The sequence below is a fragment of the Rhea pennata genome, chromosome 4, assembly GCF_028389875.1.
Source record: "Rhea pennata isolate bPtePen1 chromosome 4, bPtePen1.pri, whole genome shotgun sequence".
Taxonomy (NCBI): domain Eukaryota; kingdom Metazoa; phylum Chordata; class Aves; order Rheiformes; family Rheidae; genus Rhea; species Rhea pennata.
Window position 1 is genome coordinate 9,954,091 of NC_084666.1, and position 12,521 is coordinate 9,966,611.

Sequence of the window (12,521 nt, forward strand, 5' to 3'; positions counted from 1 at the left end):
ATCTTAGGATAGCATAGCAATTTAATGGTAGCATGTTATACAGTTAATGGGATTTTACATTGAAATAGCGTAATACCAGGCTTTGAAAAACTGCATTTAATAACTGCTTAATCACTATGGGAATGAGTCACATTGCTGTCATTTTAGTACCTTTATGCTGTGTAGCCCCTCTTCAAATAAATTTGCTTTAATGCAGATGCATTTACTGAAGTTCTTTTGTGTTGTTAGGATTATATTAAATGTGGTTTACATTTGGCCAAGACTGTTAATTTAAAAGCTTGTGTGAATCTCAAGCCATTAGCATAGCAGTGACATATGTTGTGCTCATTTCTGCACCTATCTCAGCAAATTAAGCTTCACTTTAATTTGCCATATTGTTGCCAGCATCACCATTTTAGATTTTGAACTTTTGGCAGAGACTGAAAAGACAGCCCAGATGGCAAGAAAGAGGTAGGAAAATGAGAGCAGGCCATAGTTTTGGCTACTACATGGTAGGGAATTGTATGTAATTGAGATGAATGCACAGAAATATGGCTCTTCCTGATTATATTCCATAACCTACTGTAGAATATTCTCTTCCATTTTCTCATGACATTGGCACTTTTATGAGGTATCTGTTTCTTCTCATGATTCTCACTCATCCATCAAAGAACTTGTCATGTAGTGTATTAGCATGGAATATTGCAGTCACTAGAGGCATAGTTACTACTGGACTTTGAAACAACTGTGTGATTTCATATGGATGTGTTTGGATTTTGAGCAATGACCAGTGATAAGCTATGGCATTCCTATGTGAAATTCATTCATTTTGATTAATAGAAGTGTTACTTCAAGTGTTTCTTCCTGCTGTGTTACATTATATTCTGCAGTAAAAAAAATGCAGAGTAAGATGAGAGATATCCCATACCTCTCCTCAGGTATGGATAATCAAGGTTTACTCATCAAAAATGGGAGAGATAAAGTGAAAAGGAGAAACACCTTTCCACTGATCTCAAACTGTCTTCCCAGAAATAATAAGTTATTTAACTGAGAAATTTAATAATGAAATCTCGTGGTCTAAAGGTTATACAGTCTCTTCAGTGTCCTTTGCACACAAACCTATGGATGTGTACCTCCCCCCCACACACACACACTTACAAATACAATTCTTCAAAGGAAAAACAACACTTTAGCTTGGCATTTGCAAAGGAACCAAAGCGAAACAGGTGCTTGAACCTGATAACATGCAAATGGATTTGGACTTCTTTTGACTCCCTTGGATATCTTGACATACAGTGCAATAAAATCCATCCCTTCAATATCAGCACTGTGCTAGAATAATAAGACTATGCAATTATTTTATTTTTAGAGTTTCTAGAAAACGATAATATAGTTTAAAAAAATTAAAAGCCCCACTGAGATATGTTATTGTAACTCCATTCAGCCAAATTTAGTGTATGCTTTAGATATTTTCCTTATTTTAGTTGTACTTCATGGGTGGAGTTACTTCCTTGTTTAAAATAATTACATGAGTGAATTGGCTAATTAAGAGAATCTTATTTGCAAGTATATAGATAATGCTTTAACTTTATGACCTTGTTATAGATAAAAATAGAAGGTCTTATTGCATTAAGCATTGCATTAGCCTGCGCTTGTCTATCTTGCAACAGTAAATTTGAAAAAAATAGAGGAGTGATCACTACCAAAGTTCAAAGTGATTATTTATCAGTTTGCATAATACTTTTCCCCTCATGCATCTTCTTGAAGTTTACGTTCTCTGGGCATTGTGAAATTGCCTCATCTCATCCAATATAAGGTATTTCTACTTGGGTGCATTTTTAGGTGGTTAAATAAAACTGAATGAATTGAAATCACTTGTCATTCTCTGCGTATTTACTACTTTATGCCTTTAAGGCACTAGTCTGTGTTAAGGCTGGAGCTTATCCAGAGCTGAAGGAGGATGCATTGCAGGAGCAACTTGTTTCAGAGCCCATTAAAAAGGCCTGTAGTTCTGCTGCTTTCCGCATCCACACATGGTGTCAGCTCAGCGAGTAGGAGCATTCCTCAAGCTCCTTGTGGTATCTATTGCCTAAGTAAACTTACAGTATAAGGAAATTCAGAAAGCGTAGCCTGACCACTGGTTGGAGGGGAAAAGCAATCATGAAACATCTTGCTCCCAGCCCATTTTTGTTCACATTAGGATTAAGTGGATACAGTTTGGCCTTTCTGATCTCTCTCTATTGCTGGAATTTACAATTTTTGTAGTGATTTTTTCATCCTCTTCCAGCCAGCAACTGCAAGGAGGTTTATTATTATACAGGGTAATTGCTGTATTATCTGATTGGTACTTCTTATCATCGCAGTATCTGAGGGCTAAATTACAAGGCTAGGATCATTTCTGAAACAAAGCTGACTGAAAAGTCACCTCCTTGAATTACACGGAATAAGCATAGCAGTTTCTGAGGAGACAGAAATTTTCAGGTTACCCTATCAGATGGGTACAGTTTTGCAGGTAAAGCACACGACTAAGAAGAACACTGCAATACGCTAATACTCATTGCTTTTGCAACCCTTTGCAAGTCCTCTGGGCTCTAATTTCTCCATCCATAAAAGCAGAATAAAAATTCTTAGGTGCTGTTGGGAAATACTTCATTTCTACTTCACTTTAAAAATTCACAGATATACTTGAGCAGTCCCACCAGTGCATTTAATTGCTAGCTTTTTCTGTGCATTTGTTTGCCTGTAGATAATGATGTCAAATGGCAAAGGCAGTGGAAAGCATATTTTTAGCAAGATAAACATGTAAGCAAGTGTCCTGTAAACTGGCAAGACTATCTCACCAACACAGGGAAGAGACATCCAGTCTTTTTTCAAACTTTGCTTCCAGACAAAATTTATTGCTGAAATACAAGAGCTGTGAGTAACACAAAACAGAGCTTTTTGCTTAACAGCAAATACTGAAATCCCCCAGAAGTCTCAGCCTAGTTCAACACCATACATTCCCTGTTCCCCCTTCTGCCTGCTGGACCATAAGACAGACAGGCTATAACTCTTTCCTGGTTGTTTTATCTATAGTACTTTCTGACCTGTGAAGGCTTGCACAGGTCTATGAGTAATGCTAGGAAGCCCTCTCAGTCATCTACCCCAAATATTTAATCTACATCTCCAGTGATACTCCCTTCACAAGAATATAAGGGCAGCCACAGTTGACCAAAAAAAAAAGCCAATTTTGCCCAATAGCCTTTCTCTAGTAGTGGCTAAACATGATATCTAGGAGCAGTACAGAGACAGGATAAATATATTTGCTGCTTTATCCAGCTGTCTTCCTAGCCTGCAACCATTTCAGCTCAAAGACTTCCTGAGCTACAGCAAGCATCCTGAGCATGTTAATAACCCTCAAAGGATTTCTCTTCCCTAAGCTCTTGGAGCATCTGTAAACTCGTAGCTACTATAACATGCAATGCCAAAGAGCTCCATGGTTTAACTTCATTCAACTGCCCTATCTGGCTGTCAGTGCAATGAAACTGAAGTTTATGAGATGCCAAACAATGTTTCCCCCTTCTGGTGACTTTCCCCCTCAGTCAGACTTACAAGTTTTGTCTTCAGCCTTTCTTGTACTAGTTTCAGATTTTTCTTTCTTTCTGGTGTCATAATCCAGATTTTGCATTACACTGGATAGTCCTGAAAAACCTGGGCAGTCCCAGGTGACTGGAATCTGTCCAGGTCTTCTATGCTGGTACTAATAGAAAAGAATCAATATTTTTTTAAAAAATAACATCACCTATTTTACAGTAAAGGTGAATGTGTTTTTCTCCACAACCATGAGTCACTTGGAATATTTTATATCATGTATTATGGAGTTTATTGCCTTTTAATACAGGTTCCTCCAAGCACCTACAAATCCCCAAAGGAAAAGAAGCAGTTAGAAGAAATCAAAACAAAAAATCGCCGAAAAGCAGAAGTAAGTGTATTATGTTCTTGTTCTAGCCTTTTCTTTCTTCCAAACTCTTTGTTCTGTAATATGTTTCAGTTTTCACAAGTCATAGAACTCTATCTGGAACAAATTTGCATTTGCAGCTAATAGTTCGTGCTTCTTTCTCTAGAGTCATGGAGCTGGTGTCCTCTATTTTGTTCTATCACCCTTTGTCCATCTTTCTTATTTTAATATTAATCGTTTGAGACAAGGTCCACCTTTTATTCATAGTATAAGTAATACGTGAGAAATTTTGCAAGTAACCATGTAAGGTGGGAGAAACATGATTACTTTCGTCTGTTCACAGGATTGAAGGCTCTTTTGCTCCTACAGGACATGTGGCTATTTAAGACATTCACTTAATAATTAAGGCTTCAAAATTCAAAATATGTTCAATATTTTTGTTTGTTTTCTATACTAACTGACAAATAACCACATGCCATCAGCCACTACTGCATCAGCAGACTCTGACTTCTTGCAAACTCTTTACTCTTTCGCATAGCAGACTGAGAGTGGGAAGTTATCAGGGTTTGTAAAGAAGGAGAATACATGGCCTGTATGTTAAAAGAGCAGGAAAAGGGAGGGCATAGAAAGTGCCTGCTCACAAAGAAATAGATCTAGTTATTTGAATTGATCCCAACTTTGATATGAACCCTATCCAATGAGTTAGCTCCTATTATAGGTAAAGCAGACTGTTGTCTTCTCCTTAGAATGGAATTAATTAAATGTCAATTCCCACTTCTTTCCTCCTTCCCACACTGCCATGGCCATATCCAATCCAATCACAGTATAAGCTTGATAAGACACATGCTATTTGACTTTTTATCTGCACTCTCCCACCTCCATTCTGCAAATGCCTTACTCTAGTTTTCATTAGCTAGTACAAGACAATTTATCACATCAGTTGACTCTCCTCATGTCCTTGTGAAAGGGGCATTGGATTCTGTTCCCAAACTGTAGTAAATGCTTTAATGCCTGATAGGTTCTAGGGAGATACACTTTGCATTCTTTTTAGTGGCCTATCTCATTGCCTGTGCTTGGTATTTCATTATCAAACAATACTGCTTTATCCTTTTATTATTTCCACATTGTGCAGAAAGCACTTGCTTATTTGTCTGTGCTTATTTGTACACACAAACTTCCTAGAAACATGGGGAAAGGAAAGTAAGATATCACAGTGCCTATATTGTCAAAAATCTATGACCACTGTAAAATCACTTAACTACCAGTCACATTCCTCAGTGGAGGAAATGCATGAGTAACGGGAACAAAGCAAAACCACCACAGAAATTATAGCTGCAAACAGCAGTTTTTAAGATCTATGGAATGTTATAAAGGCATCCAAAGCATTTACAAAGGTCAGTTCCCTAGATTACTTGCTAAACAAGCTGAAATGGTGAGTCCTAAAAGAAATATGCAGTAAGAAATGTCATTTGTTTCTTAGCATTTTTCAAAAAGCAATAGCTGCCATTGTAACTATCATGTCTGAACAACTGTAAAAAGGAATGAGAACATTGGAAGCCATATTCTAGCAAGCTTATGGAGACACTGATGTTATGGACAGCTACTATCCAAAATACTATTTGAAAATTTACTCTGTGTTTCACACTTACGCATTTCTCTTTACAATTGGAAGAAATATTCAAAAACCAGAAATGTGGTAATTTGCATACTGGCTGCTTGTGCTTCCCCCTTTAAAATGATAGGTGGAGTTACTGTTATGGATGTGCTAATCCTTGGTAATAAGATTATCCTCTAATGCACCAAAAAAAAAAAAAACCCTCAAAAAACAAACAAACAAAAAGCCGTTGTTTATTACCTATATGAAAACAGTTAGTGTCTATGGTACTGATGTACTATAGATATGATTATGAGGCTTTTAACTCAAATTTCAAATGAGTAACATGTTTTCTGCAGGCAGACCTATCAGAGGGCCTGATGCCCTATGCGAAGGGTACAGCCAGGCAGAACTACTTAGAAAATTTTGTCTACTGTAAGTCTTTTGTCAGTAATGAAAATTCATATCAATCCTAAGTCCAGACTTCACTCATCATAAACAAATTAGTATGCTGTCAGGGCTGTAGGGCTTTTTCAGATGGAAAATTCTTAGTAGAAAATTCAAATGTACCATATTTTTAAGTTAATGACTTTAATTTTAGGATCTGCTTCTGAAAGCAAATACTAACCAGTTCAGATGTGCAACTATGAAACTTGAAAAGGAAAAGGTATGTTACAAAATAGTTTATTACCTAGAAATCCCCTGCTATGAAGATGAAAAATGATTGAGGTATATAAAAATATCTCAAAGTACTTGAATATTTTGTATTTATTTAGGGTGAGGAATTACGTACTATTATTTATAGCAGTACTGTCATTTCACATCCATGTTATTATTTTTAGATTATGTTAGATTTTAGAATATGTTAGATTACTAACATGTTCATCTCCATGATATCCAGATACTTTCACATCAGTATCTATAGCTAACACCACAGAATGAAGTTACTAACCATTAGTAGAATTCTGTCATTATTAAATAATTTCATAAAGTATGCTTTGATACCCTATTTTGTCTTCCCAATATCTGTATTTCAGTTAAGTATCAAATCTATTCATGTTCTATAGGTAGTATTTCATAGTCAAACAAAATACTGTTACATTTTTTGTCATTATTTTAGCCAATAATTCCATAGTAATCAAAGAATCTTTGCAATAACTTTTTATTTAGACCTACCTTTGTGTAAATTTTCCCACTGAGCTGGGTGTACATAACAAGTTTTTGAGCATATAACTATTGCAAAATATATCCCCTGTGGAGGATATATTTGTTACAGTGGAAGAATATTCAAGATAGGTGGTTTTCAGTAAAGATCTAACATTTTTTGCTGAATATTTGAAAACCTATCTTTGAGATGAAGTAACGTATTTTGGGGTTGAATTGCAGAATACACCTGACAGTATGAAGAGTAAGCCAACATTCCAGGCTCAAAAGATCCAAAGCAGGGTGAGTAACATTTAAAGTACAGTTGTCAGATGTACTTGAAGATTTTGGAGTGAAAAACACACATGCAAATTCTGTTTTGATAAATACTACTGGAATTTATAATTTTACATAAGGCTCTATGACCAGAAGAGCTGGATGAATTTGGTCTGTGGTTTATAAATTTTAGCCTATGGACCAATGACAGTCCACAGGGAAATGGTCAGAGAGCAGCAAGAGTGCAACTGCTCCATGAGGAAAGACAAGCCAGGAGTCAAGAGTAACCAAAGCACAGGCAGTGCCTCACCAACCAGGACGTAGGTCCCCAGTATCGGAATAGGACAAGGCTGGCGATAGTGACAGTCTCTGTTGACAGCATAGTGATTATCCAGCAAAGCAAGGTAATGCATGAGGTCTGTGACCTGTGAGTCCTAACTGACCCAGGGAGTTCAGTTAGGAGACCAGGCTACAACATAATTCCATGTCCGTGCTGAAAGGCCAGTCAGGAGAGCAGGAGACAGAACTGGAGAGGTGCTGAGGAGCATTACAGCATTAAGGAAATTAAGGAGCTCCAGCATTACTTAGGCAAGGATTGAGGCCCTGACCTAAGCTTAAATGGGGCTCCTGGACCAGTGGGTAGATGAGGTGAATGGAAGTCTCAAGTGAGACTAGTCAGGGCAATTAAGGCCTATGAGTGCACTGAGGGCCCACAGTAAGTTTTGTGCTGTTGTACAGTGCAATCATATTGCCTTAACAGTAGTTAACAGGAGTTTCTTTCTCCTGAAGAAAGGAGACTTCCTGATATACAATATACAAACAGTCTGGAAGTTCATCTTGTTTCTTTTAGACACGTACTCAACTCATAAAATCCGCTATACTGATTGCTTCTCTGCTATGATTTCCAAGGGTCAGAGAACTGTGAACATGGAAATAACTACTCACCCGTAATGGTATATAGCACATGAAAACTCACACTAGTATTTCTGCAATTACTGTGCTACAGATAATCTTCAGTCTTACATCATTCAATCTGTCACTTCTCATTTGTATCAAGTGCATAGCAGAATAATTGAATGCAGACGCTGTGCTTGTATTGCACCCTCAAATACTTTGTGTGCCGATATACGTACTCTTTAAAACTGCGTATTTAGGTATAGCTCATACACACCTTGGAGAGACTTATTCCCTGCTTGGGATATGGGTCCTTTAGCAACAATTTCTGAAGCATATCTGACATTGATCGCAGACTGGAATTATCTTTAATAACAGTATCACTTAAGCAGTCTACTTCCTGACAATTCAGTAGCATCTCCAAAATATGCTGTTTTGTAAATGGATGCATATGTCCAGTTGCTTTTAAATTACAGGTAGGCAATAAGATCCCAGCTCCCTCTGCACTCAAAAGAAAAAAAAAAGTGAGAGAAATATTTACACAATTAACCAAAACACACATAACCTGTAATTATGTGATTTTGATTCAAGTCTATGAATATTTCACTTCCTTTTCTGATAATCTGAAATACTGAAACTTAACTGCTAATTGGTGAGATTCAAACCATCTGCCTAAATTGCATAAAGAAAAATACAGATCTAGTATCTTATTGCATTGATCAGGGACACTTTTAACACTTGCTATTGTCTTCTCTAGGAGCACAATCACTTTTATCTTGTCTAAACACATTTGCCTTAAAGGCCAGCTAAGTGTTATGCAAAAAGCTGCTGTAGCAAACTGAGATAGGCATATTGTTACGAAGTTTTAAAATACTTTCTATTCCTGTTGCCTTTCCTCGTGAGCAACTCTGTCTCTGAGCAGACAAGTTAAAAGGCCTAACAGAAAGGTTTATCCAACATGTATAAATGAGATTATCTTTTTCTCAAAATAATGAAATTATGCAATGTTTACCAACTAGTACGTTCAGTTCCCTCTTTATCAAAACACCCACAGTATAATATACAGATTTTTTTCATTTCAGTCAAACCAAAGATTATTTCTTAGTGCCATTAAAAAATCTTTATTCATTCTTTTTCACTGCAAGCATAAGATAGTAGAAGTGTGTCTGGTTCATCCTGGTTCTTGCTCATATGAGGCCTTATTCTCTATGTATTTATTCATTTTGGTGAGCTATCATGTGTTCAATGGGTGTAAATAGTGAATAAATTTTTTTTCCACAAGAATTACAGCGGTTTCCGATTTGTCAGATCGTTTCCATTTCCCAGCTTGAAAAAGCGGAAAGTGTCACATGGCAGAAGGGGAGAGAGTACAGTTTAAATATTCACTGATATCACATGAAATTGAAGAATCTACTCAGTTATTTTATTTATACGTGTCTGCATATATTTTGGGAGTCATAGTTATTTTGACTGTATGAGCTTCAGTAGTATTTCTGTTTAATAAACTGGGAAATTGAAGTTAAAATGATTTCCGTAACCAGTCTCCGTTCAGTTCTCTATCCAAATTATAGTTAGGAAATGCAGAGCATGAAATTGCCAAAAATATCAAAATTTCTACATATGTCAGAGAAAACTTCCACTCTAATGCCAGTCTAGTGTATAAAACACAGGCTGGAGATGGAACATTCACATAATGCAGAAGGCCTTGGGAAGGGTTGAGAAATGGATCAAAGAGGAAAGAAGACCCTGAAAAGAGTAAGTATGTTGAGTCAGACAGAAAGGAAGAAAATACTTACATTTCTTCAGCTTCCTCTGCAAAATTAAATTGAGTTATCCTCATTTTGCTAAGAAATAGGCAGGTAATTATTTTTTTTCTATCAAAATATGCCATCTGTGTGGAAAATACAGTAACTATACCTAGAATTTCTATGTTAAGTTTGTTATCCTCAACCTACATAATTATTATCAATTATGAAACATCCCATTTCTTTTCCAGTTAGCTCATGTGTGTCAGATTGTGTGGTAGATTCATACAATATTTGTGGTACTAGCTTGAGTGATTTCTGCGCATCTGTTTCTCTGCTACTCATTAAGGTGTTAATTTGGACTGTGAATACATTATTGGACTCCAAACACTCTGGACTTAAGTTAGTAGGTGTCATGACGAAGTTTTGTTTCCTGCAGGAATGATTCTAGTTCTTATCCCACCAGTGCTGCTTTGCCTCTGTTCAGATCAGGTCATTTATATGCACCTACGAAGCTGACATATCTTGTCTTCTGAACAGTCTACTTGTGCAAGGAGCATTTGTAACTGGAAGAGAGGTTGTTTTCCTTCCCCCCTCAGTAGCTAGAGGTTTCCAGTAGTTAGTCCTAAGGCAATACTCCGAAGAACTGCAAAGCAGCCGAGGCTCTCGCCCAAGTAACACCATGAAGAGTGAAAGTCAGTGAAATCCGTGATTTGCTGCTTCTGTCTAGAAGATGGATATGGAGATTATTGATGCTAATTAGAAGTATTTTAAAGTTAAAATATTATTTACAAAACACATTTGATATCTTCCTATGAAAGGTACTGCTTATGTTTTACTTCAATGATTTTGGCTAGCTTATCTTCTTTCAGCAATAGACACACAAATTATGTTGGAAGCAGTTTATTTTCTCCTCCAAACCAGATGGAATCTTTTTCCTCTTAGAATGTGTTCGTGCACACTACGTATATGAGTACTGAAAAAATGAAAGGAAGTGAACACCTTCTGTGGGATTTGACATGGTCCAAGAGTGATTAAAAATTTATAATCCACTTGGGGGGCTTTGCTGATTTCTTAAGCAGCTTGAATGGTTTATGAACAGCATGCAATTTCACTGTTAATGTCAGATTAATGCTAGATGGATGCTTTAAACAAAATTTATGCTGTCTTAGGTCGATTTATTTAACCCATTGAAATGTTTTTATACTCTGTTTTATGGTTTACATTACTAACTACAGAATATACATTCCCTTTCCTAACAGATTGACAATATACCTGTTAAACTAAATGCAGCAGCTATTTTAAGAGAGGGTGCCCTCTATCAGCGGAAAATGGAACAGGAGCTCAAGAGGTACAATCATGCATCCTTGTCAGATTATTTTTCATATCTCTTGATATAGAATAATTAACCATTCTAAAAATAATTAAGTAAACTCCAGATAAACTAATATAATGGGTCTATTGCAATGCATTAGGAAACTGTTCTGCAAACATAGTTGACAAATAAAGAGAAAAGTGGACTAAAATGAAGTCTACATAAAAGTCATGGCTTTACTCTAGATGCTATACAGTGTGACTGTGTTCTGATTAGCACTGTGGGTAGTGCCCGCTTGTAAATTCCAATAAAGACCACATGATATATATACTCTGACTCCCTGGAATAACTAATGAGCCAAAGGCACATCTACTTAGGTGTCCATGACAAAAATGTATATGCACATATATTAAGCCAAATCATTTCTTATACTTCCATTTTCTTCAGTGTTATGTGGTCAACTACATACTCAATTTTTATACATGAATTTGTTTACACATGTATAAAAATACTTGTCCATTTCCATCACAGTAAGGTGTCAAGGAGGAGTAACATTGTTCTGCTCCACAAGGCAGAATAAGCCAGCAGCTGAGGATGAGCACAAGGCATGCAGGAGCAGTGTCCTCACCAAAAAGGGCTCAATCCCACAGAACCCATGCAAGGCAGCAGAGGAGGTCCAGTGGCAGAAACCAGGGTCAGCCAACAATTCAGGATTGCCAGATGAGTCCATAGTGATGAGCTGGGGCTGAGGTCAAGCCAGAAAGCCAAGTAAATAAGAAAGGGTCAACAAAGTACAAGGCTGGGCACAGGCATATCTACAACATAGCTCAGACAAGGACAAAAGTTGTTGACATGAGCTGAAATGCGGCTCTCAAGCGAAACAGGAATGAACCCTACACACCCACCAAGACTTCTCACAGCTCATCCTCGCACAATTCCTTTCACTGCAGTCTGATCTGAGGTTACATGGTACAGCATGTCAGAGCTGGCCTTGAATACAGGCAGCTAAATCCTTGGGGGAACAGAGTGGGGGGTGAGTAAGCTGACATGAAGTTGGCAGAGAGTGACTCCTGAACAGCCACAGCACATTGTATTCTCTAACTAAAAATGCAGAAAATTTTCACTAATTTTAATAAAGATAAAACCTACATGATGTCATCTTGATTTAGTATTATTAGTGATCATCCTGACTTAGCAGACTGAGTAGTAAACATTGTTAGCATTTTATATCCTGGAATGACAGCAAAAAGTTGGATCTGGTCTTCTTTGAGTCCAGCAGATTTTGATATATAAATCAGGACTTTAGCAATAAGATATATCATTCAGGTTGTGCTATCTCCTATCAACAGCTACATAAGTAGAGTCAGGGTTTTTTTGTATAATCCATGATACTGTTCACTCTGTCCTGCAGAATTTTGCTCCATGCAGCAAAGGAATAGATTTACCCCTTAACTTAGCACTATTGTATATTCATGAGATTTAATCTTCAGCTGCATGTAACACAGAACAGATACTTATATATGCATTTGGGAGCAGCAGTAAGGCATGATTCACTGTGCATTTTTTTTGTCTGTGCTCTAATTCTTGGCTCATTCAATCCTTTGCTGTAGAACTTTAAAGGGCCTGCCCCAGAGCTTT

General features: G+C 37.0%; 1 protein-coding gene across 2 annotated transcripts in view; it reads left to right on the forward strand.

Annotated features, from left to right (window-relative positions):
• The window catches only part of CFAP99 (cilia and flagella associated protein 99), a 56,800-nt gene that overhangs the window by 26,162 nt on the left and 18,117 nt on the right, over positions 1-12,521 (forward strand). The window contains exons 6-9 of one of the 2 annotated variants that reach the window (XM_062574648.1): positions 3,860-3,940; positions 6,112-6,181; positions 6,871-6,956; positions 10,831-10,919. In XM_062574648.1, coding sequence (XP_062430632.1) covers positions 3,860-3,940; positions 6,112-6,181; positions 6,871-6,956; positions 10,831-10,919 — 326 coding nt within the window. The remainder of the gene's footprint in view (positions 1-3,859; positions 3,941-6,111; positions 6,182-6,870; positions 6,957-10,830; positions 10,920-12,521) is intronic. The other variant, XM_062574649.1, reaches the window with a different exon arrangement.